Genomic DNA, 26,925 nt, shown 5'->3' with positions numbered 1-26,925 from the left:
AACTACACGGAGAATGTAAGGTAACTACAGACACCATACTTCTAAAAATATTATTAGAAGGAAGATGGCTACCAGCCAGCCCAGTCAGGGCAAGCGTGGAACCCCCAGGAGGAAAAGTGATGGAAATGAAGAGCTCGGGCATGAGAACTGGGAATGAGATTCCTCCGCCTCTCACCCGTGACCAGAAGGGCTAACTTACGTCTTGGCTGAAGGAGCTGGTACAGCCCAGGTATTTAATGCATATTTGAGCTAGTTAGGAGTAGATGAAGCCAAAGTGGGGGGGGGGGAATTTTCAGACACAAGAAAGGCAAACCGGGAGAAGCACTGTATCCGATGGTCTATGGGCAGTAAAGAACCACAAAAAGATCTGGGGCAAGAATTCACACCATCAGGATTATGCTCGGGAAAGGAACAATGGGAAATCAGTTGGAAAGATACTGCGATATTCCAGGCAAGAGAAGTTTTTGTAGAAGCCCGCAGCAGACGGAGAAAGAAACAAATAGTGTTGCCATCAGAGAATGAAACCCTTCGGAACAATTCGCATTAGCTCATGAAACTGGACCTTTGGCCTTTGGAAGCACCAAGGGATGTTAGCAGAGGAGCTTGATGGCGGCGCCCTGGACAGGGGGTGGGGCACCCTCTACCACACTCAGAGCTGGTGTCTGCTGGTATCATACCGCTTCTAAGCGAGCACAGCCGCTACACCAATGAGCAAAAAGACACACGGTGAACTGCTGAAACACAGTCTTGTTTTTACAATTAAAAAAATAGATCAATGTTATGAATGAACATTCTTAATCATTGTATTGGGGAAACACAGAAAAAGTAATTTCGGGGGGGGGCAAGGAAGAGGTAATTAGGTTTATTTAATTAATTAAATTTTTTTTAAGTGGAGGCACAGAGGATTGAACCCAGGACCTCATGCATGCTAAGCATGCACCACTTGAGCTATACCCTCCCTCCCTAGAAAAATTAATTCTTAACAGCAAAAACCGTTTCTAATTGGCTACACACACGCAAACTCAGCATGTGGTTATTATTTAAATAATCACAGCTTTATTTGGAGAAACACTCACTGTCGCTGATGTACAAGGGGGATTTAGTAGGCACAAAAGCTTTCCTGCTTCTAAACTTCCATAAAAGAAGAAATTGAGACGTAACACAAATGCCATGTTTTTTTTCAGTACGGCAGCCCAAAAAACATTTTAATGGGCCACGAAATTTGCCAACAATAAAAAGGAATTTTTGATTAATTAAGAGAATCCTGAAAAGTGGAGATTTAATTTCTCTAATTCTCCATTTAGCCACTAATTTGCCACAAGTTACAAAGAAAAAAGGTAAGTCTAACTCAGCGTCAGTCGTTCCCCAAGAACCTGGGTGGTCAGGAAGAGCAGCTGCAGTGATTTATTCACACACTGTCTGTATGATTCATCTTTTATTTGCCAGAGTAGCAGGTGAAAGGCACTAAAGGTAAAACGCTATCATCTTCTCAAGTTACCAAAAAGTCAGAAAAGCAAGGAAAACGACAGATGTGCTTCAATGAGCATTCAGTCATAATACAAGACTGTCTGAAGATACTGAGCTGTGAAGGGATACAGTGTGTGCTTGTAAAATGCAACAACTACGTCGCACTGGAAGAGCAGAAGAAGGGGTGGGACTAGCTCAGCGACAGAGCGCGGGCTGAGCATGCACGAGGTCCTGGGTTCAATCCCCAGACTTCAATCAATCAATCAATCAATCAATAAACCTAATCCCAGCCCCCCAAAAAAGGAAAATAAACACCTTCATTCCCCCAAACAGGACTATACAAATGCACAAAACCGAGGGCAAAAAAAAAATTTTTTTATAAAGGTTCTGATTTTTTTTTAATAATGGAGGTACCAGGGATTGAACCCATGACCTCATGCATGCTAAACATGTGCTCTGTCTACCACTGAGCTATTCCCACCCTCCCAAAACTTTATTTTTTTAAATGCCGTTAGACTGTCAGACTCCATAACAGAGCTTTCCTAAATCCCAGTGGTTGTCCTTTTCTAATCACCCTAAAAAGAAGAAAGCTTTCAAGAGTGGGGCTCCTCAACCCCTCTGCGTGCACTCACTAAGCATCTCGGGGACCAAGGAAGAGTCACACCACGGGGCTGGGCCCGGATCTGGCCCCCGCGGCAGGACGAGAGATGGGTGACACGGCCAGGCCACAGGGAGCACGCCCGGCCCAAGAAGGGGAGGACAGAGCCACGGGCAGCCCTGAGACGTCACGAAGAGGGAGCGCGCAGGGACAGGGCACAGGGCCCTGAGTATCACTAGAAGTTGAGGCTGAGGAGACAAGCCTGCCAGGCCAACGGGACCAGCAAAAGGCTGAAAGACAGGAAGACTCCAGTCAGGGAGGATGAGGGATGGGGCGGGGAAGGGGAAGCAAGGGAGGTCACGGTCAAGGAAGGGCTGCGTCTGGAGGCTTAGGAGCGGGATGCGATGACCATAGAGAAGTCACAGGCCCGGCTATTCCAATGTCTTCACCAGCGGTAGCTGAGTAATTTTATACGCATTAAAACATCCTTAAGTTTTGACCAGGCTCACAGGAGCATGTGATTTGAGTTTACTGAGGTTGTTGGAGGGGTTTAAAAATACAAGCGTGAGAAGGAGGTGGCTTTGGGGATAATAAAACGGCTGTTTTCCTCAGGATCCAGAGGGCTCGCACGTGTCAGATGGACAGGCAGAAAGAGATAAGCAAAGCCAAGGAAATCTCACGGCTTCTAGAGGAGGAGGCTGGGTTAGGTGGCCAAAAAGTCAAACAGAGGCAAAGGGGGAAAAAAAGAGCTAAAATTGGGTATGTAGGTCCTGAAATGCAGGTCCATGAAACCATGAAAATAAAAACAAATCCTATCTCCGTCTGCAATAACATAGCGCTGAATCACCATTTTAATAAAAATGTGAGGCTCTGTCAAGTTTAAAACCTTTAAAAACCTGAACTTGTGCATAACAGTACTCTCTAAGAAGACTGAAGCTTGCAGCTGTGTGTCACAAACCCTTTGCTGACACAGAGGTACTTGGGTGTGTGTCCTTGGTTCCTTTGTTTTGTTTTGAGCTGGTGGTCCTAAGTCATCCAGGCTACCGTAGGAGAACTAATGGTACACAAAATATATACAAGCATTTTCTCACTGTAGTATTTGTTTACTAGGCCTGCCTGCAACTTAATTAAAACTCAGTCACATCTGAGGAACTTTTTCCTCCCACATTATCGCGCTCATTAAACAGTAAGAGGTAAGCACAGTTACTTTTCCAACACAGCTAAAAGTCACAGTAAATAGAACACTGTAAAGCTAACAGTTTCAACAAATTAAAAGCTGAAAGGAGAAGAGACTTTTGAAATACCTGTAACACGTGTCTATGTAACTAAATTTGACATGATTCTGCTTTCAATCCAATGACACCAATCCACGGCAGCATAGGAGGAGGGCTGGGGATAAGTGAGACAGGAAGGTACGATTAATCACACCCTCATGGAACCAGCTTACCACACAGACATCTAGCTTACAGAATGCAAACACAGCGGATATGTAAACAGGTAAATCAGAAACTGAGACTTCTGCACACATCTCATCTGTGAAAGGCAGACAGTGAAAGGTCTTCGTAGAAACAAGAGACATTTAAGTCCCATTCGATGCACCACCAATATCAATGCAAACACTGAGGTCTCAACAGGGAATTGTTTTTGGAACCTTCTACACTGTTGGTGGGGATATAAACTGCTGCAGCCACTATGGAGGACAGTATGGAGGGTCCTTAAAAAACTAAAAATAGACTTACTGTATGATCCAGTAATCCCACTCCTGGGTATATATTCAGATAAAAATATAATTCAAAAAGACACATGCACCCTCATGTTCACAGCAGCACTATTTCCAATAGCCAAGACATAGAAACAACCCAAGTGTCCATCAACAGATGACTGGATAAAGAAGATGTACACATACACACACACATACACAATGGAATACTACTCAGCCATAAAAAAGAATAAAGTAATGCCATATGCAGCAACATGGATGGACCTGGAGACTGTCATTCTAAGTGAAGTCAGCCAGAAAGAGAAAGAAAAATGCCGTATCGTTATTACCCATATGTGGAATCTAGAAAAAAGGACACAAATAAACTTATCTAAAAAACAGAAACAGACTTATAGACAGAGAACAAACTTATGGTTACCAGGGGATAAAGGGGTGGGAAGGGATAAATTGGGCTTTCAAAAATTACACCTCTTGGGGAGTGATGGAAATGTAAACTGTCTTGATTGTGGTGGTGGTTTCATGGGTGTGTACATCTATCAAAATTCATCAAAGTGTACATCTGAAATATGTATAGTTTACTGCACAGGAATCATACCACAAAAAAAAGGTGTTTAAAAAAAAATTGGGGAATTGTTTTTGAGAGCCGCCAAAGAAGAGCTGAAAACAAAAAGAAGGAATTCTACAAAAGTGGACTTGTGGGTCTCACGACCAGATGAGCTGTTAAGGGAGGAGGAAGTCTTTCCATGCTGTGGCACTGAGCTCAGCAGAGGGCAGACCATCACACCTCCACTCAAGTGGCTTCACCAGCTCTAGCTTGGGGACATCCACGCCACGGGACACAGCGGACAAAACAGGGGGCAAAAGGCCCTTCAGGGGTGATTATCTCTCCAATCATTTTCTCCGGTTCCCATCAGTGATGAAAATTGAGGGAGGTAAACAGGAAGTCGTGGACTGGCTGCAACATGTTAGGAACTGGCTGCCGTTCCTCCATATTTGCATCATTTTTCCAAGTCCAAGTGGCCAAAAGCAATCACGGAGGCAGAACAGCAGAAAGGAGCGAGCAGAACAGAGTGACCAAGAGCACTGGCTTCAGGATCCACTGGTCATGGGTCCGCTTGCACTCACTGTCCATGTAACTTGGCGAAAACCTCTTAATTACTTTCAGTTTCCTCCCTGGTACACAGGGACCCTAAAAGGGATCATGAACGCACCCCTCTTAAAGGGCTGCTGTGAGAATTGAAGCAGATGCTGGTAGGCGTCCACCACAGTATTTTGCACTCAAATTGTCATCACCACCATCTGAGCCTCAGTTTATTACACTTGAACATGTTGGTGGTTGTTTCTCTCTACTCTTAACGTGTACTAGTTTCTCCCCTTGAACTTCAGGGGGAGAAAACTGTATTTCTTTCCTATCTTCTTTATACTATCACATAAAATACTGAATCTTGAAGTAGAATTTAGACGTCTTTGAATAACCTTATGATCTGGAAGGTTTATACTCTTAGGAAGTCTGCACGCTGCAAACAGCCTCAAACCCTGCAGATTTCAATGGGGCCCCACCTTGTGGAGCTGCTCTATCCCACACAGCAGCCACTAGCCAACCGTGACCACTGAGCCCTGGAAACGAAGCTTCGTCAGAATTGAGATGTCCACAAAGTATAGAGTAGGCACTGGAGTTCAAAGACTTAGTATGAAAAAATAATGTAAAACATTTCATTAATAAAATTTCATATTGGTAACATGTTGAAATATTTGGACTATGAGTGAAATAAGATATTAGTAAAATGAATTGCACTGAAGTAACTGAAAAGTAAACCTGTGGCCCCTATTTGGGTTCTCATAGGTCACTCACTATATGGGTGAGGACAGGGGGGTGAGGCCATCCGACGGTTCTCCTGAGGGCCAAGGATGCCTGTAGAAAAGCCAACTGCCCTACCCCGACTCCTATTTACCACACTAGGATCAGTCTCTGCTGGTCATGAGCGGAAAACACGCTGCATTGGGGCCAAAAGCAAGTGCCCCAAGTTTACTGCAAGTAGGCTTGTTTTCTCAGCACTGTACTCGGGAATCAAGGCTCTAAACCTGAGCCACAGTTTGCCATTTAAAGTCTTCAGGAAGCAATCTTGAATTCTGATTAGCTTGGAGGTAACTTGAATCTTTTTTTTGGAAGTGGGGGTGGATAAAGCTGTGACGCATTTCTATTTGGAAGTCTTCGGGGCTGCGTGCCCACCTCAGCACTGAGTTACAAGGTCCATTCTTCAGTCCTTTGTCAGAAGCCGTGCTGGGTGGGATATGAGTGCAGATGACAGCAGGACCCTGGGCCAGACTGGACAGAATCTGCCTCCCAGCCTCTAGGAGTATCTTGATGCCTTCCATCCCCCCAACAGACAGATTCTGAGGTTCATAAAACAGAAACATAGAAAACACATTTCCTTTCTCTAGCAATATTTCCCAGGACTCTTGAAAGAGGTTAATACGAGCTTATCCTTTCTATCTGGCAGCTATACTTAACCATATTTCAAAAACTGGATAAAATAAAAAAGCAGTGAAGAAAGCATCGCAGGTAATTGAAGCTGATCTCTGCATCAAGAAAACATATTTATTTGCTTAAATTTAAAAGTAAGCAAATACAGCTTTCAAAATGACTGTAATTTCCCACATTAGTCTATAAAAGTAGACCAAGTTCCAATACAACGTAGAGTCAGGTATAATCACAGCACAAGTGGAAAAACAAATTGCAAAAAAAGGAAACAAAAGTTTTGTGTATCATCCATATATCCAATTTTGCAATCACAATTTTAAACCCACTTCAGACGTTACAAACAAATGCTCTGTCCCCGTAAGCTAGGCTATTCAGACATTTAGAAAGCACACTCCCTGCTGTCTGGACTTGCTGGGTGTGCAGGAAGTCAAGGGAGCCCAAGTTACAATATATCATTTCCTGCTGTGAAGGGTATCACAGGAAAATTCACTCAACAGCTGTCACCACTGAAATTGAAATGAGTTTGTTCTCACAGCTAACTCCCCAGGAAATGGGATCCAACTTGCGCTGGCCTAGGTGATCTGCCCTGCTGTTATTCCAAATGAGAACACAATCAATAAAATTCTGTTGTAAATTATTTTTCCACGAGCATGAAGTTTACTCAATTTTGCGTAAGAAAAATTCTCGCCAAAAAACTACCACCGGCCAACATGCAGTATGATGATCTATATTTCTCTACAACTGAGAGACACTGTATGATCCCAAGAGGCTCAGATAGCCAATAAAAAAAATCAGGATTACATGGGTTTCCGAGTCAGGTAAGAACTACAAACGGCACAACCGCTACTCTTCTTTGTTTACATTGGCCTCATCTTTTCCCACGTGGTACATATTTTACTACTTTTTTCAATTTCTAAGCTGCAACAACCCAGTGAGCTGCAAAGGACTTGAAAGTTGCATCTCATTTTTCTATCAAAAATATCTGTACCTTGCAATTGTCAAAAGTCAAGGAAATGCACCCTGAAAATGACTGCATTTCATTGTATGTAAATTATACCTCAATAAAACTGATTTAAAAAGTGCAATACACACATGCATTCCGATAAGATACTCACTCTACAGCGCGACATCGGTATTTCCACCATACACACTCAAAGCCCCAGCAAATACCTCTATTTTCATGAGTACACTTGTTATATTCCTTTACATTGTTAGTATATTCTGGTAATATAATGACCCCCTAAGTACAGGCTGTTTTGATTTGGTTCTGATCCTGGATGGTCAAATGATAACAATAAAGAAAGGTGGACTAGAAAAAACTGAGGGTAGGGTGGGCGTGCAATAAGTTCTGACACCCAGCAGTTACTGAGGAACGTGGATGGATGTCTTCTCCACCCCACGAGCAGTTTACAGAGTGGGATGCTTCTGAGATGGGCTATCGCAAGTTTACGGCACTCTACGATTACCCTCGTACATTTGTTCCCTAGTAACAGTAGCGAACCGGGGACACAGCGTTTGGGGGTTTGGGGGGAAGAGGAGACGAAGGGACCACTAGCGAGGACTATGACTCCAAGTCACAGCCCAGAGGTCACATTACATAACTCTCCTAGACACTCCTTTACCGCCATTAATGATGGCGGACCATGCTTAAGGCTTTCGTTCATAGGTCTAAACAGCAAGCTTCGTAGTTCCATTTTGTTTTTAAATACATGTTTTCGATGTTTGAATAGGTCATTGGAGAGGGAAAAAAGGGGGTCCTCCTGAGGTCACACTGAGATACAGGAAGGACCCTCCATCCTCCTCGGTTAGTTCCCGATTCCAGGAGAAAGAGCCCAGAGCCCCCAGACAAAAGACAAAACCAGCGCTGAGCTTCTGCGAAGGCAAAGAGCATTTCTCTACCAGTGGTTTTTCTTGAAAGTGACAGAATATCCACCAAGGCTTCGTCCAAACTACCATCTCATTCAGTCTCGACATTCAGTAACTTAGGAAAATCTCACTGAGAGGCAAAGTTCTAAAACCCAAGAGTGTTTTCTCCCATTCGTTCACTCACTCGGGACTGTCCCTGAGGTCCAGCCATTGTCACAGTAACGGAGAAAGAGTGGCCAACAAGAGGGCGAATTCCTCGTCCCCACGGAGCTTACGCTGCAGACAATCCAACATCAAGCCAATAAGTGAGCGCACAAGAGCGATCGCTGCAGCCAGCGGCGCCGCTCTGAGCACCGCAGAGAAGGCAGCATCACAGAGCCCTGGGGTGGGGCGGGGAGCTGGGCGACCAGGAGCCAGCCTGGGGGGCCCACCCGGTGGCCTCCCGCAGACGTGGGGATGACCGACATCAAGCACCGCGGCCGCTCAATTACAAGCGGGCTTTTTACGCACCGCGTATTATCTTTCGTGGGGCTACTTTGTAAACAGTGGTTATAAATTACAGGGGGCACTGCCCCTCCGGCGAGTCTCGGCAGTCTTTCCTCAGCCCAGTCTACCAAGCGTCGTTCTGTTCTTCCTCTGAATGAGCGAAGGCGAACTGTGTATTTGATGTCAGGGAGTCTTCCTAGGATAAGTAAATATTTAGACTCACCAGATTACCACAGGCCACATGTGGCACCAGTTGGCCCAGAGAGACCCGGGATGGGAACCCCAGCGTGTCCTCTGGGCAATGCCACGTGCCCCCTTCCATGGATTTCCTGCAACACCTGCATAGGTGGACGGCTCAGGGACAGGGAGGCGACAGCCACACCAGGAAGAGCGGGGCTGTCGTGGCTCGGGGGCCTCACAACCCTGCATGGCCACAAGCCCTCATAACAACTTCCACGGCCACCTCAGATTTGGAGCTCCAGAATCCATGAATCTCAAACCATTATTACGCTTTACAAAATATATGATTATCTAAATGCATTTCAAACACGACAAAGAAGCGTGCTGTCCAATCTGGTAACCATCGGCTACAAAGGCTATTTAAATTTAAATTAATTAAAATAAAAGTAAAAACTGAATTCTTCAGGGGAGGGTACAGCTCAGTGGTAGAGGGCATGCTTAGCTTGCACAAGGTCCTGGGTTTAATTCGCATTACCTCCATTAAAAAACAAACACACACCTGAATTCTTCAACCCCACTAGCTGTATTAAAGCATTCGACAGCCCTAAGTAGCTACTGGCTACAGAGTTGAACAGCACAGGTACAGAACATTTTCATCAACACAGAAAATGCTACTGCCCAGGACCAAACAAAAGATTTCTTAGCTGCTAACGTATCACACTAACTACAAGGCTTTCTCTGGCTTCTTAAGAAAGTTACTTCCCAAAGCATCGTCACCGTTTTGTACTTTGTTAGCACTTTATGCCGAACACAGTGTAAAATAACTAACTTTCTTTATTACTTAACCAAAGGACAATCAACGTTCTAAAGAAACCCAATGAGTAGAGAATAGGAAATTTAATAACCGCAAACAATAAAACTACTTGCAAAATATAAAAGTCACAAACTTTGCTCTTCAGGAAGACTGACAGCATCCACATTCCAGAAATCCCTAAGACACCCTGGAGTCAGAGGGCGAACAGAAATCTGAAACTTCTAGTTGGGGACAAGCCGCAAGAACACTGTGATACACACACCTGTGTGCCCACGGAGTCAACCCTCTGCCGAGCTAACGGCCGTCGTAACTTGCTGTAGTCACTTCAGCTAAGATTCCCCGTCCTGATCAACACTGAATCCTGTAAGAGCAGAAATAAATACGTACCTCTGAACCTAACACCACGTCTGGCACCGACTAGGGGTTCCCGTAATGTGTGTTTAATTAACAAGAAATAAAACAAACTCTTAGGATGCTAAAAGGTCTGTGGCCATGTATTTACCAAACAGCTCTCACACCGGAGTCCCTCCACAAGTCACAGCCACTCAAACCACCTCATTACAAAGCCTACTATTTGCAAAGGTACAGAGGTACCTGTTCACCCTGGCTAAAGCCAGTCCAAGAGACAGCAAAGGCTTTCCTACCTCCTTTCTATGTCGCTGAAAAGAAAATCAGTACTTATTTATATTTTTGTAAAAGTCACTGTTAACCCCTTTTTCAACTTTAAAACATGTGAAGCTAGCAAAGTGAATTACCCTAACTACAAAAACCCAGGGAAAGTTAGTATTCTACTCAAACTAAGAGTGATGGTTTTGTTGTAAATCCGATGAAAAGTAATGTAAAAAGTTGTTTTCAACCCCCTCGAGAGAAGACTCTCACAGTAACAGGCAGATCGATGGCCTCCAAAGACATTCACACCCTAATCCCTAGAACCCATAAACAGGTTACGTGGCGAAAAGGACGATGAAGATGTAATTACGATTAAGGACCTCGAGGTGGGGGGGTGAGCCTGTTACCCACATGGGCCAGTCTAACCACAAGAGCCTGTAAAAGCCGAGAGCTTTCTCGGGCGGAGGCAGAGAGGCAGCAGGAGAAGCTCGGTCTGAAGCAGAAGGGCCTGAGGCACCGCCGGGGGCTCTGAGACGGGACCCACACGCAAAGAACAGAGAGAGGCTCGGGGGCTCACGGAAAGCACAGGGGCAGGTGGGCCGCCTCCAGGGGCAGAGACGGGCCCCTGGCTGACAGCCAGCAAGGAAATGGGGACCTCAGACCCACCACTGCGAGGAACTAAATCTGGCCAACAACCTGAACAAGCTTAGAAGGAGACTCTCCCTGAGAGTGTCCAGTAAGAACCACAGCCCTGCTGTCAACCTGATTTGGGCTCAGTGAGACCCGTGTCAGATTTCTAACCCATCGAGCAGTAGGCTAATAAAGGAGTGCTGTTTTAATCCATTAAATCGGTGGTACTTTGTTAGAGCTACAACAAAAATTGCTAGATGCACTAAGAGGGTTTAAAATTCAGGCTCCTGAGTTCCATCTCCTTCAAGTCACTGATTCTCGTGTTAAGAACTCTGCGCTTTCCCACCAGGGTAACGGATGCTCCTGTATCTTCAAAGCTGCACACCACCCAGTCTGCTGCTGCTCTGCGCTCTTACCTCCTCCTGCGCTACGATCCCTTCTTAAGGACGCCATTACAGCAGCTCCTCTCCCCACTTCACCTCACCTGGCCGAACAGAAGCTGCTAACGCTGTAATTTCACGTCACAGGTTTATTCAACCAAAAAAGCTTAAATACCCAATAAAATGGGAATGGTAAGTCAAAATAGACATGCCTATCCTCAACTGAATACTATGCAGTCACTTAAAATTAGAACCATGGAATGCAATTTCAGATTAAGTGAAAAGGAAAGTTTTAAAAGTCTGCCATTTAAGTTACAATTACATGAAAATATGCAGAGAAATTACAACAAAAGCCTAGCAGTGGTTATAGTCTTGAGGCAGGATTCGTTTCTTCTATTTTTCCAAATTTTACATAATGTGACTATAAATTTTATCAAAAAAACACTAAAATGACATCAAACTTGTAACATAATCCACACACAGATACCTCCTCTGTCTTCACTCGATTAAGCTGCAGCAACCATTCCAGCAGAGCCGTGGGGGGCTGGGGGGTTACGTGTGTGTATAAACTGGTCTTCTTTCCCCGGCAGTACAGAAGCTTCCCAACTTAAGGCCCACATCAGCCAGCTCCTTTGTTCACAGAGTGTCCTTTACAGTGCCCTTAGCACCACGGGCTGATTTAAATAAAATGCTGACTCTTGACAAGCACATCTCTAAAGAGGCATAAACAATTTTAATACAGATGTGAACAATAATAAGCCAAAGACAATACATGATGGAAAAGAATACATTATTTCTAATGTATTAACATCTCACAAGGCACCTGGAGCATCTTCACAATAACCACTGAGCTAAAAGCTTACGCACTGCGTGTAGGAAAGGAAGTGAGCACAGCTCAGGGCCACGCCAGAGCCTGCAAACAGGCGATGAGAAAGCACTGACTGCCAGCAGGAGCCACCTGAATGCCCATGGATTTTCTGATTTCAAAACAAGAACTAGTTTGAAAAGAAGACACTGAGAATTGTCCGCCATGGGTACTGGGAAAAGCTTTCTTAAAGAGCCCGCCTTTCTGATAGAAAATCTGTGACAGTATGTTCTTTAGAGGAATAAACAAAAACGTGTACGTGTCAACCAAATGAACTGCATTAGAGGGGGAAAAATTACGAAGTAATCGTTGGTAATAATACTGACTGATGGAAGATGCTTTCATTATTCCCAGTGATTTTCAAATAAAGGCCAATGTAAACATCTGCTTAAAAAACTCAGAGCACATTACAAGTTAATCTATGTGATACAGTCCAAGTGTTTACTGTAGGTAATACTTCCCTCTGCTAGCTTGTCTCATCTTTGACTTCTATTTTACTGTTGTGCTGAAATATGCTAATAAAATGAGGAAAACAGTATAACAAACACATATTCCTGAAATTATTCCTTAATTAAAAGCAAAACATTAAATGGGAACAATATTCATGTCTTGAGATGGAGAGGTCAGAGAGGAAGACACACACTGTGGGGAAAGGCACTGCTTTTAAGGGCAAAAAGTCATATGCACACAACTAGAGCCATCACATGTAGGAAGTGGGCTGGTCTCACCTCTTTAACGCAATCAACAAGAAGAACCATCTTTAACACGGACGCCCTCTGCAGTCCAATGCACTGCTGTAAATGTTGCCCTACAGGAACCACCGTCCTGGTAGCAAAGCTATGCGTTTACAACAACCTTCTACACCCATAGCAACGTACCCCAAGACCTCCATACTTCTCCCGGGTAGGAAATGAGTCCACTATATAATTCACCCTAGAAAACGCAGGGACGTGTGAGGATGACAGCAGCGTCACACTGAGACGTGGACCCGTTGGATGACATACCTAATGATGTGCAGTTTGAGGAGAGCAGGAATTATGATTTACACAAACTCCCTCTGGCATTTTGGAATTTAATGGGAACTTCCTGAGGCCCCATCCCAAAATTTTAAAATAGGAAGAATGATAAATGACCATCTGCCGTCCTCACTGGGTTGTTCTGAGTATGAACTTTCGAAAGCCAGGTGGGAAAGCACTTTGTACACTCGCCAGTTTAGTTTCTCGGTCTCATCTCCTCCTATGTAAATACCTGCTCCTTTAATTGGTTCCTCATATTCCCACCGACCTCATTCCTCCCTAACCTATAAACATGCACAACTTTCCAGTTGTGTGGGGAGAACAACACACTCACTTCAAGCGTGCAGCGCATGGGTACAGCCCCGGCTCCCTCCCGGCTCCGCCCAGAGCAGCCTACACCCGCTGTGTCTCACTTCCTCCTCGACTCCTCTCAGGAACCAGAAGTGCACCGGTACCACGGCAAGGTGCAGGCTAGGCCACCAGTGGCCCCCGTGTGCCTAATCCAGCTGACATTAAGCAGTTCTGACCCGACTGTCCCACGGCAGTGAACAGTGTCCACCTTTCCTTTGTGAACTCTCTGCCTCAGCATCTCTGACCCCACGATGCCTTGCTGTGTTCCTGCTTCATTCAAGGTCCTCCCCTGGTTCTTTTACTGGTTTCTCTTTTAACTCATCTTCTACCTCCATCACTGCCCGTCACAGGCACACACCCCCCGACGTGCTATGGGTTCTCTTCAGGGCCATTTCCCCTTTTCTCATCACTCCACACTCTCTCCCTGAGGGATATCAATCATTCCCCTGATTTTCACCACCACCTATGTAGTGGTGACCGGCAAACGTCTCTCTCTAATATAAACCTCAGTCTTAAACTGCAGGTCTATACGCAGCCACTTACTAAACACTCCCTCCACGTGCTCCATGGGCATCTCAACTTTAAAATACCTGAAACCACCGTGCTGCAATCTCAGTAGCTATATTCACTCCCTAACCCCTTTGTCTTTCTGCATTCTCCTTCCCGGTTAATGACAATGTCGTGCCCCAAGTGAGATTAAAGGTCAGTCCAATCTGAGTAGCCACCAGGAGCCACCTCTGTGCTAAGGAGCAGGAAATCCAAAACAACCAAGTCATGGCCCCATTACTTAAGGCAAATAATTCAGTGGGGGACACGGTTTGATTAATAAAATTATATACTTTGTGTTTAATTCCATTCAAAAGGTTTACCAATGTTGTAACGTGTTTAAGTGCCTATCTCTCAAATGAAATCAAAACTGTAAATTCCTTGAGAACAGAAATTGTGTCTTTTTTTTATTCCAAGCACATAAAAGGCACTCAGTTACTGATGAGTGGATGGATGCTACTAATGATGAGAAATAAGCTTGCATTTCCGTCAGAAACTGATGAAATGTTTTCCTGCGGTTAATTTAACTTTTAACTATAGAACTAGGTTCAACTAAGAAAACCTGGACACATCACTTCTATGTCCTCCGAATGCTATATACTGTTAAGCAATATCCTAAATTCTTAGGTTGGCAAAGTGTCATACCGATTCTTTCTGAATGCCTCAGTCCTGTAAAAATGACTTGGGGATTTCTCTGTATTGCTCCGTCAGTTCTTACAGGTATGGGTGTCCTCTCCCAAATTAGCTTTATTGACAAATTTAATCAAAATGTCATTCGTCATTCGTCATTCCTCTTCGACCATTAGACACACTAAACAAAATTAGAACTAGTCATGATTTCAGTTTCAGCCTCCTATTGTCCGTCCCCTCTAGGTAAGATTTACACTATACAGTTCCTGCAAATCAGTGATGATTATTTTTCCCTAACAAGATTATCATTTGAATCTTTCAAACCAAAGAGTATTATTCTCTCCTATTTGGGCCTAAGCAAAAGGAAGGCAAAAGAAACACGTTACATTTAGACAGCCAAAAGAGGCAATTCAATACGCCTGAAAGGCTTCCACAAGGTTACTTCATACAATGGGAAGTGTCAAACATCACCTGCCACCCTGTATACAGATGTCTTTGACACGGTAATAAAATGAGAAACCATTTGGTTTAATAACAACAACAAAAAAAGCAACATCAGTTGGTGCGTATCACACGTAGCGTCTATCCCTCGTTGCCTAGCAACCAGCCACGAGTGACCTGCACAGAGAGTGAAAGCTCTGAGCGAGTGCACAGTTTGTGCAAGCTCCAAGGACTCATAAACGTGTCGGTAGTTCATCTAAATTCTAGTTGACAATTACCACACTATGGAGGTGGAGGAAGGAGAATCCATCACTATCACCCAGAACCAAGCGTGGACTAGGGGTGAGGGTCAGCCCTTTAGGTTTACGTCTTGTGAATCAGTGGATTTATAGGGAAAAGAACTGTCATGATACGATTTATAAATTATAGAAACTTCATGCAGGAAAAAAAAACCAACAAAATATCATGGGTATAAAACACCACTTCACTCAGCAAAACACATAATGCATACCTCTCATGAAGGTGACTCTGTAAGCTCTCAAGCAGAATTAAGGAAACCAGCGAGGGCAGTATCACCGGCTCTGTAATATGGTTGGGGGGGGGGCACATGGTGTTACAGGAGCACATGCACAAAACAGGAGGCTGAGACAGGTAGGGGCGGCAGAGAACTAAGCGGTCAGGGAAGGCGGATCAGAGGAGGCAGCAGACTCAGTTCTGAAGAGCAAGCCACATTCGGTCAAGTGACAGAAGTGGAGGCAGGGAGAGGAGCAGGCCGGGCGGGAGGGAAGCACCGGCAAGGGCAGAGGCACAGGGCGTGCTGGCCAGGAGGACGTCCAGGCACCTGCCGCCAGGGCGCAGGCAGGCCAGGCTCCTTCCTGCCAGAAGGACCTCATGTGCCAGGCTACGGGCTTCTCCCTTGAGCCCGGGTGAAACTGGGGAAGGCAGAGTGGTTTTAAACTGAGGAATAAGAGAATCGCTCCAGCAGGGAGTGAGAAATTTCAGAGAGGGTAAGTCGGGCACAGGTAAGAGGCTGCTGGAGAGAGAGTCTCAGATCAGGGATAGGACTCATGAATACGAAGCTCTCAGGAATTCAACAAGTAGGAACGAAGGCCACTAGAGGATGTGAGAGATTCAGGTCTACCCTGACTTCCAAATGAGAAGTAGCATTCAGAGTTTTAAAAGAATAAAAAGAAACCATAAAGGAAAACAGTAATGGTGCTTGGCTACATAAAACTTGAAAATGGAGGTATGCTGGATAATGCAGCATTATCAAAAACCTTTCAGGAAAGAAAAATCTATCAAATACAACAAAGAGTTACTATCCTTTATGTCTAAAGTATATACGATCAAATAAAATCAAGAGATGCTGTCAGTAAATGGACAACAATACAGATAGCTAATCCCATCCCAAAATAAGAACGGATAATAAGGTGTTTTCAAATCATTCTTAATAATAATCAGTGCAACGTACATGACACCAACAATATCTCTATGATAAACCTATTAAATCAGCAACGTTCTGGCTGCCCCGTCTTGTTCGGGGTACAGTAACATGGGGGATCTTGTACAATATGAAAGTATGAGTAGAGTAACGTTTTTGGAAAAGAAATATATTTAAATCTTTAAAAATGGTTCATATGCTTTGACAAAGTGATTCCATTTCTGAAAACCTCTGCTAAGGAAATGATAAAAAATACAGCATTTTTCACACTAGTGAAAAGAATAAGAAATGGTCTAGATGCTCCCCAAAGGGAGATAAATGCACCACAGGATAGTCATATAAGAAAATATCATATTAAGAAAACATCTTATAAGAAAATAACGTCACTAAAAATTATGGTTTTAGAGAGATTTTAATAACAGAAGTCTTATAATGTTTATTTTGAAATAACAAATAGCCAACTATGTAAAAGTATAATTTCAACACTGAGTTTTAGAACAGTGCAGAGGAAAGAAGTATTTCTGAGTAGGATGAAAGGTTTTCCATCTCCCTTTCCTGTATTTTCTAAGTTTGCTTTTTCAAATAATGAGGATATATTATTTTTGTATTTAGAAAACAAATATAACTTATTTCTACTACCACTAATAAAATATGTGCGGGTTCCCAGAGTTGACCTTAGCCTCGTGGTTAAGTAAATAGGCCATTCCTTCGAGATCTTTCTGCGTTCAGTCATTGCTCCTCATTTTAACTTCAGCTTGTCAACCAGCGCTGCACACTTTTATTGAACTGGAAGAGCTTTCTGTGGCACCACAAAGTCAAGAGTAACAAGTGTATCACACCAAGAACTCGAACTGAAATCACAGAATTAAAGCAAAGAAAAACTCCGTAAAGTTTTTAGAAATCGGAGGAGTTTTAATAAGCACATCAGTCTACCTGACCCACTTTAATGCAGGGGGGTTTACCAGCACGACGGGGCTGAGCCTTGGTTTTACCTGAGGTGGTTGAGCAGCGGCTGGAGTCTCTCGTCCGACTGCACAGCAGGCAAGGACCTGGCTGTTAACTGAAAGCAGAGAGGAGGGTTAGGAAGAACAGCCAAGGTCAAATCCTGAGCACGCGTGAACACTGCATAAAATGGGGGCGGGGCGAGCAGGAGGAGAGGGCATGCCTGAAATGGAAGGATGCTGTTTTTTTTTTTAATCTAAGACAAGGTTTGTAGAGCATGTCACTAAGTTTAGAGGGAAAAGGAGGCAAAACAAAGAAATAAGGGAGGAGTATCCACCTGAGCTCATGAAAAAGCTTCTAGTCACGAAAATAATTATCTTTGCAAATAAAGATGGAAAAACTTCTAAGTTTACAGCAACCAATCTTGTAGCACTGAATCCAGGGGTTACGAAGAAACTGGGGAGAGAGACTTTCATTTATCATGAAGTTACTGTGAAACTGGCACAAGTGTATGCACACACACACACACACACACACACACACAGACGTGTATTCCCTCATTTTGACAACCAAGTTACCATAAGAAACCAAGAATATCTTATAAACACACCAAGGCAATTCAAAGTATTTAATACTCAAATACGACCCCCAACTAGTCTAGGAAACAAAATGTAAGACCAGGGCCTTATTCCTAAATACTGTGGGTCAGGCTGACAGTATATCGGAGAAATGCCAGCCTCTGATACACTTTACTGCAATAGTATCAATTATACGTCTGTGTAGCTCTGTATTTCTCTTTTCCTGAGAAAGCTCTCTTACACTATAAGAATTTGAACCAAAGAAATTAAAAACATTCATTCCAAGTAATTAGACAGCTTGAAGTAACCTAAATAAAACACCAAAAGTTAACGATAGATTTCTTCTAGTTTCAATTGTGTCAAATACATAGTTCTTACATTCTACTAGTAAATCATCTGACAATTCACAAAAGAGAAACTTCTCAAGACAAAAAGCAAACCGAAGGATATCCTTTGCTTTTATATAGGGGTATCCTGTCTCTTTAATTATCCTGTCAATTAAAAGTAATTTATCAATTAACTCATCAAACCTAAGTTTCAACATCATGCAAATAAAGCTATCACTTTTTTTTATTGAGTTAGTCAGTTTACAGTGTTGTGCCAAGCTATCACTTTTAAAGCATCTAATAAAAATAATATTTATGAAAAAACATGGACCAAAATGCCAAATATTAAGTCATTTTTATTAAATCATATCTAATAATAATGGAGAAACATTCTCAATTTTGTGAGTCAAAACATATGACAGTTATTAACTTAAAGTACAATAAAGTGACAGTCTGCTGCAAATTTAGCTCAATCAAAAGATTCTCAGTATCCCTAAGAAACATTAAGTCTAGTATTTCATGACATATAAAATGTCATCAAGGTTTTATAAACAAATCACTTTAATAAACCCCATATCTGCTAATTCAAATCCCCTTACAAAATGTCATTTTCATTGTTCAACAGATTTCATGGCTCAGAACCAAAGCTATGCTCTAAAAAGATTAAAATCATTTATCTAGATATTTCAAAAGTCAATTTTCTGAAAACAGATGGAGCAGACAAACTAGGCTTTTTCTGCTGCGTCTGTCAATCTGTACGGCGTGATTTGTCATCAACCCATGTTTTCTAAATGAAAGCAAGCCAACAAAAACACCTCGGTGACAGCAAAATATTTCTCAATGTCTCTTCATCCCACACAGGAAATCCTCAACTACACCCCCTTCTCAAGACCAGCCCTCATTCCCTTCGTCCTAAACTGCGAACACAGCATCTCTGGTCACTGTCCTGTCCACCTCCATTCCTGCCTCTCCCCTAATTATTCTCTACACCAAGACCAGAGTGAGATTTTAAGGATAAAAATTACCCATTCCCCCAGTTAGAGCCACTTAAGATTCCCTCAGGCTAACGTTATCACACCAACCCTTTCATCTGACAGCTTCTTAAAATCCTCCTCTTGGAAAGAAAAATACCATATGAGATCACTCATATGCGGAAAGAAAGAAAAAGGAGAAAGAAAAGAAAGAAAGGAGGGAGGGAGGGAGGAAGGAAGAAAAAAGAGGACACTAATGAACTCATCTACGAAACAAAACAGACTCACAAACATAGTAAACAATCTTATGGTTACGAGGTGAAAGGGGGTGGGAAGGGATAAACTTGGGAGTTTGAAGATTTGCAAATGTTAATCATTATATATAAAAACAGATTTAAAATTTTTTCTGGATAGCACAGGGAACTACATTCAATATCTTGTAGTAACCTACAATAAAAAAGAAGATGAAAATGAATATATGTATGTATATGTGTGACTAAACATGATGCTGTACACCAGAAATTGACACTGTAACTGACTATACTTCAATTTAAAAAAAAAAAAAAACCTTTTCTTGGACCAGGGTGCTGGAACCCGGCACAGGATAACTGAGGAGGCAGCTGGGCCAACCCCACTAGACACGCAGGAGCAGATCAGGGCTTCAGTTCCCGGAACACCTACACTCAACGATTTGATTCTGTCCCCACCCCTCCCCACCCCGACGACTTCTTTTCAAGTTTGAAAGACTGAGAAGAGTAATTCCTAAAACAAGGGTCAAGGTTCTGAGTACAATTATTTCGAGGAAGATTTGGAGTTTTCCAAAGGTTCTGCTTTCAACTTGTAAAACAAATAGCATTTTCAAAAAGAGCACATGTCTCTTCACAGCAAAGGGGATGAGGCAACCGAGCCATTTCAAACCTCCGCAAAGTGGCAAAGCCATCTGCTGACCTTTTGCTGACAGAATGCAAACTTCACTTTAGGGACTGCTGGCTCCATCATTTCTTCTGGAATTTTCTCTGAGCCCAAGGAGCTAGTACTACATCCACCGGACTAGGAGGGGCACTGCATTCCCTAACACTCCCAACATAACAGATGTTTAATAAATATTTACTGAATGTGCGACAAATCTAAAAACTCGCAACTGCATAATTCCATTAACTGACGAAAACAAAAGCATATGTACAGCTACATTTCATCGTTAAAGCTTTTCAGATTTCTGCTTTGAGTAAAGCTAAATCTAAATCAAAACTAATAAATCACAACTGTCAGTCTTCCAAGAAAGCAATACACAACCATAACAAGATGTTTGGCATTAAAGACTTTCCTCTACAACCTGAAATGAGTGTTTGTCTAGTTTAAATAGACTTTGATTTCCACATACGTCATAGTTGGTTGTTTGTTTTGCTAGAAAGTACAACACTGTCCTTGACACATAAATCAACAAATATGAAAGAGAAAGAAGATCTATCATATGTCACATCTGCAAAGCCTTAAGTGGGGTGTCTGAGTTAGGGCTGCTTCACGAAAACCATTATAAAAGTTGGCATGGCACGCACCTTACTTCTTATTGTTGAGAGGTCAGAGGTAACTTCTTTTTGTGGGGGGGAGATAAATAAAAACATAATTATTTATTTTTAACAGAGGCACTGGGGATTGAACCCAGGACCTCGTGCATGCTAAGCACACACTTTACCACTGAGCTATACCTCCCTCCCGCCAAAGGTGACCTGTTAAGATCTCTTTCCATTATTAAGAATATATCTAGTACGCTGAATTAACCCATGCGAGGTTTGTGCCATTTTTAGGCAAGTATTACAGACCACTGATTCTTAAATAAATCTCATTTCAAAGATTACTATCATTGAGTAAATCTTGCATTTTACCACATATTTGGGTACAAAAATTAATACTGCACTTTGCCGACTATAATTCTCCTTTTAATGACAATAAACACCACATAGATTCAAAGGCATAAGAGAGATGACAGCAAGTCTGGAGGTGTCTGGTCCAACTTGCCATTCTGCCTGAAGGAAAGCAGCCTCGAGGCCCAAGCACCAGGTGCTGGCATCCCAAGAGCCTGTGTGAGCCGCTGAGGTCAGGACCCGGGACAGCGCGCCTGCCCCGCCACCCCACACTGCGCGTGTGAGCCACCTAGGGGCTCAGCTCAGGCTGAAAATTCCCAAATTTTGCACCGAAGTTTCCTTTATATCGTTTGTAATTTGGCTCAAATGTAACCCCCTCCCAGAGGCCTTCCCTAACCACCCCTGGCAGAGCAGCCCCTCCCCACAGGTATCTCTCAACATTCATCACTTTCTAAAGTCATATTAAGTAACTGGTTCGCTCACTTGTGTTCTGTCTTTCTCTCCCCATGAAAATGTAAGTTCCATCAGGGCAGGAACTTTTTCTGCCGTGCCCACCACCTTCCCCCTACTGCTTAGAACAGCATGTGGTAGGGCATGCAGCAGGCACTCAATAAATACTGCAGAGGGAATGAAAGCTTCCCCTCTCTCAATACTTCCAATAGCAGCATGGGTTTAGAAGAGTCTGCTTGAGACACTGGCCCTTTTGGTCTTGCATCCCTCAAGTTTACATATGTAACTATGACCTATCAACGAGGCCACATGCATCTTTCCACTTCTAACTGAATTGAGTATCTCAAGTTCTCCCTTTAAAGGGGGGCAAATGCCCCACCCCTCAACACACTGGAAACTGTGGTCCCTAGTTAAAGGAAACAAGTAGCCCAAAACTAACGGAGCAAAACTCAAGCAGCCAATGCACTCTACCAGGCAGTACCCAAAAGCAATCATGTCATAGTTCCCTCCTTCTACTCTATGTCTTTTGGGGGGTTTTTTGTGGGTTTTTTTTTCATTAACTAATAGTTACAAATAAAGCAGAAATATCAACTAAATATTTTTCCAATATCACTAAAAATTTAAAACATACATCGAAGTTCAAAGTCTTTACAGTGAACACTCACCAAAAAAATTTTCCCTGAGGGGGAGGGCATATAGCTCAGTGGTAGAGTGTGTGCTTAGCATGCACAGGGTCCTGGGTTCAATCTCCAGTAGCTCCATTAAAAAAATAAATGAACCTAATCATCACCCCCCAAAATAAACAAATAAAAATAATAATTTTAAAAGTTTATTAAAAAAAAAAACTTTACTGACAAGGAACAGACATTGTAAACGTGACTCCACTCCAACAAGACTCACTGAGATGTAGAGAAACATCCTGTGTCGTTTATGTAATGACGCTGAAATTAAAGCACTATGGTAAATACCTTTCGAGATATTTTTGCTTACTCCCTATACTATGGGTTGCAGTTTCTGGTAGGTAAGTTATTTTGAAAAGGAGTCCAAAATATTTATCTCAAAACACTCCTACCCTAAAAGGACGTATAGTTGCAAAAAAAACCAGTGAAATCCAAACAGCAATTAGAAGACGAATCTCCTCCAGGATGGGAAAGCCTGGTGGAAGAGCAGGCTGAGTTCTCACACCTTTTCAAGAGTGAGGCGAACACTATAAAGGTTAACCTTTTATAAACTTTTAGCCTACCTATATAAAAATAGATTAAAAAGCAAATTTCTTCTGTATGGCACAGGAAAGTATATGCAGTATCTTGTAGTAACCTTCAATGAAAAAGAATATGAAAACGAACCTATGCATGTATGTAAGTGACTGGGACATGATGCTGTACAGCAGAAACTGACACACTGTAACCGACTATACTTCAGTTCAAAAAAACAGAGGAAGACAAACATGGAAAACAAATTCTCAGACGTCCCATTTAAACTAGACTGGCATGGAGGAAAAAATTTTTAGAATCAAGATCCTGGAGGTGAGTACATGGGCGTATGTGTATATTACCTCGTGTATATTTGTGTCTGAAGTAGTTCAGGGGAGGAGGTGAGGGGGGCCGATGGATTTTCGACAGTTAGAGGAGTGGCTTGGAGGAGGGTGACCCAGGGATCCAAGGGGCAGAACAAGGCAGCAGCAACAAAAAGGAAGACATGAAGTGGGAAATAAGAAGGCGGTACCCTCTATATAACTTCATGCCTAAAACAGAAGAAGCTACAGAGGACATCCGGGTGGGTAGACTGTTTTAGTAACTGCAATACAGTGGTGACAGGAAGAGGAGGATGGGGAGAGGAAAGAAAATGACTATTTCCAGGCATGCTGACTTTGAGGTGCTTTTGAATAACCAAGAGGGAACTGAAGATACCTGGATCTCAAGCCCAGGAGAGGGTATGGAGCTAAATGAAGGTTTAGATTCAGGCATTATCAGTAAGTAAGCAGCAGGGAAGCCATGGACCAGCTGGGGGGTCCTAGGGATCATGCGTAAAGCAGGGATGTCCGCTTGCCACGCACTGGCAGTGGTTTGTCAGAGCATGTGTTCAAGGCCCACCCCGGAGAGAGGACTGATGACAACGTCCGCTCTGGATTCAGACAGGAAATCAGAGACACCCACCAGGTCTGTGCTCCCCCGGCAGGAGCGAGAGAACAGACGTTTTACAGTAATGATTTTATGCAATTACAGATTTGTGAGAGAGACAGAGACAAAGACAAAAGAAGGATGAGGAAGAGAGATTTAACCTGCATTTAACTCTTTCGTTGCACACAGGGAACATCTCTGAAAGGCATGTTCCCCGGGGAAACCGCTCAGCCGCCAGCTGTGAGGCTGACTGTTCCTCTGCAAATCCCAGAGCAGACTGCTGCTGGTCGGTTACTACTGAGAATAATTTCGGAAAAGGGCCTAGGGAAAGAAAAAAACGTTCACGGTTTCCTTCTTCAGAGGATGGGCACGAAGGGAGGGAATGAGCAAAGTCAAGGAGTTAAAACTCTGTAAGTGAACACGGAACATGGTTTTTCAAGAGTCAACAGACGTCTGGAAAACAAAGGTGACAATCAGTTGAAAATGAAGAGCAAGAGGGTGGCTTTGCTTTAAAATAATAAATCCCTTCTCTCTGAACTACTCACCCAACACTGGCTAAATTAAAACACATAAAAATGACAGGAAAACAATGCTCACTTGGAAAATACTGCTCAATTTTGTTCTCTGGTGGTTTGACCCTCTACCACTCACCCCAACTTCCTTACAAACTCCAGAGGAACGACAATGTGCAGTAATATCCAAGCTGTACCTTAAAAGAAATCCAAGCTAGGTGATCAGCACACGGTAGACCTTTTTTCCATACAATCTTGGTCTACACAGAGAAGCAGACTAAGCACCCTTCCAGGGGTGTGAGGGTGGCGGCATTGCGTGATTCACAAATAACCAAAGTACCAAAGGAAGGTAGTTTTTGTTCGGGCTTGGGTTTTTTGGTTTGGTTTGGTTTGGTTTTGTATTGTTTTGTTTTGTTTTTGCAAAGAATTTTTTTTAGCATAGTTTTACGTTCACAGCAAAACTGAGAGGAAGGTACAAGATTTCCCATACACCCCCTGCCCCACACACGCATAGCCTGCCCTGTTACCCCCATGAAAGTGGTACATTTATTACAACTGACGAACCTCCACTGACACATCGTTATCACCACCGTCCAGAGTTTACAATAAGGTTTCACAGGATTCACTTTTGCTACTGTACATTAATTCTGTGGGTTTAGACAAACATTTAATGACACTTACCCACCACTGCAGTGTCATACAGGATAGTCTCACTGCCCTAAAACCCCTCTGAGCTCTACTCAGTCAACCTTTCCTCCCCTCTAACTCCTGGTAACCACTATCTTTTTACTGTCTCCATAGTTTTGCCTTTTCCAGAATGTCATGTAGTTGGAATTGCACGGCATGTAGCCTTTTCAGATTGACTTCTTTGGCTCAGTGTCTTTCTGTGGCTCGATAGCTCACTTCCTTTTAGAACTCCGTCATCTGGATGGACCATGCTTTATTTTTCTGCTCACCACCTGAGGGGCATCTTGGTTGCTTCCAAGTTTTAGCAATTATGAATAAAGCTGCTGCAAACATCTGTGTGCAGGTTTTTGTACAGATGCCACATTTCTAATAGGTGTTTTGGGGGTTTTTTATGAAAAACAAACGGGGAACGCTTTTCAAAAATGTCTTTACGTTCTCCTCACTTCACACAAGAGCTGAGACGGCTCCTACTTGCACTTCGTGTCTCCCCAGGAATGGCAACTCAACACCCAGCAACCCTTTTCTACTGAACTGAAGACGCACGGACTGTGCTGGTGCGTATATTCTAAGAGACACGCAATTTATAGGTCGAGAAAATCATCTGTGAAACCGAAAGGCAACAATTTAAACAGAGACCTCACAATAACAAAAAGATACATCTCTAGAGAGAACAGGTTGTTCAACAGAACTATCTCCTTATTCCTGGGACCAAGGCAGATGTCAAGTAAAATGAACTTTTTTACAGGCAGCTGCTCTTTTAACTTCATTGACTTTAACGACGGAAAATCCTGAGTGTTTTTGAATACATTTTCTCATCATAGCAACGAATCCCAGTTGCAACCCCAGGCTGTGAGAATCCACGTTATATTCCCCCAGGTCCTGGAACCCAACTTGTGCCCAGGGTTCCTGCACCCCTGGGCCAGCTGAGATGCTCGTCCCCAGTCCACGGCCTTGAGCTCAGATGCCCACAGTCCTTCCTGGTTTTCTTTGGGTTCATACACATCATCTTCATCTTACTTGACCTTCACCGCAGAAGAGGTTTCATCGGTACGATGCTTCAGCACATGGAAATTTCTCTATCAGCTGGCCGCAAACACGACTTTTAATACAGAGGCTCTAAAAACCAACCACCCACCTTGACAAGCAAAATGCATAGATTCCATCTGAGCTCTAAACATGCCCAAGTAGTTTAATTTCCAAAGAATATTAAACAGTGCGGCGTTAACCAGATATTTTCAGTTCAGGGGTCTGGATGATATGAAGAAATGAGAGTAAACCCGGGAATAGTGCAAGCAGACATCCCAGTGCTGAATTTTGATCATGAAACCTATGGTGTGAAAAGCAGCTTGTTATGCAAAGGCTAACCTAAGCACCTTCCTGATTCTACATCATTTAAACATGGAACACAATTGCTCAAGCAAGAAAAAGAGGTGTTCAGAGACACGTGGTGATAAATGTACACGGATCGCTGAATTTTCTCCCTTCGAGTAAAACACCCATAAAATCATTTTACTTCTAGAATATCTGATAATTTGAGAACCCAATTTTCAAGTTACTACAGAAAAGAGTTTCACAGTGAGACTTCTCACCAGCGAGACAAAGATCTGGCAAGTGTAATTCAACATGTATTGTTTTTCCCATTGGCACCCAAGAGACTGAATGGTCACCTTTTTGTTTGTCCCCTTAGTTTTGCTTGTTTGGTTTTTGGGGGTGTAGGTAATTAGGTTTATTTATTTACTTTTAGAGGAGGCGCTGGGGATTGAACCCAGGACCTTGTGCACTCTAAGTATGCGCTCTACCACTTGAGCTGTGCCCTCCCCTGTCCTCTTAAAGGACTGCTCTGGAGGAGCAGGAATGAGAGTAGCAGGGACACAGCCAGCGTTCCTCATGGTTTTACTACGTGCAGAAAGTCCCACTAGGAGTTCTACACAGACTCCAGTCTGCACAATATTCTC

General features: G+C 43.1%; 1 protein-coding gene across 2 annotated transcripts in view; it reads right to left on the bottom strand.

The window, feature by feature from the left end:
* PRIM2 (DNA primase subunit 2) overlaps window positions 1–26,925 on the bottom strand; it is a 213,772-nt gene that overhangs the window by 76,815 nt on the left and 110,032 nt on the right. The window contains exon 8 of one of the 2 annotated variants that reach the window (XM_010973924.3): window positions 17,515–17,582. The exons of the other annotated variant lie outside the window; for it this stretch is intronic. Coding sequence (XP_010972226.2) covers window positions 17,515–17,582 — 68 coding nt within the window. The remainder of the gene's footprint in view (window positions 1–17,514; window positions 17,583–26,925) is intronic. 2 annotated transcript variants of the gene reach the window in all.

The sequence above is a fragment of the Camelus bactrianus genome, chromosome 20 (assembly GCF_048773025.1).
Source record: "Camelus bactrianus isolate YW-2024 breed Bactrian camel chromosome 20, ASM4877302v1, whole genome shotgun sequence".
Classification (NCBI taxonomy): Eukaryota; Metazoa; Chordata; class Mammalia; order Artiodactyla; family Camelidae; genus Camelus; species Camelus bactrianus.
This window is presented reverse-complemented; position numbering and strand designations above follow the sequence as displayed.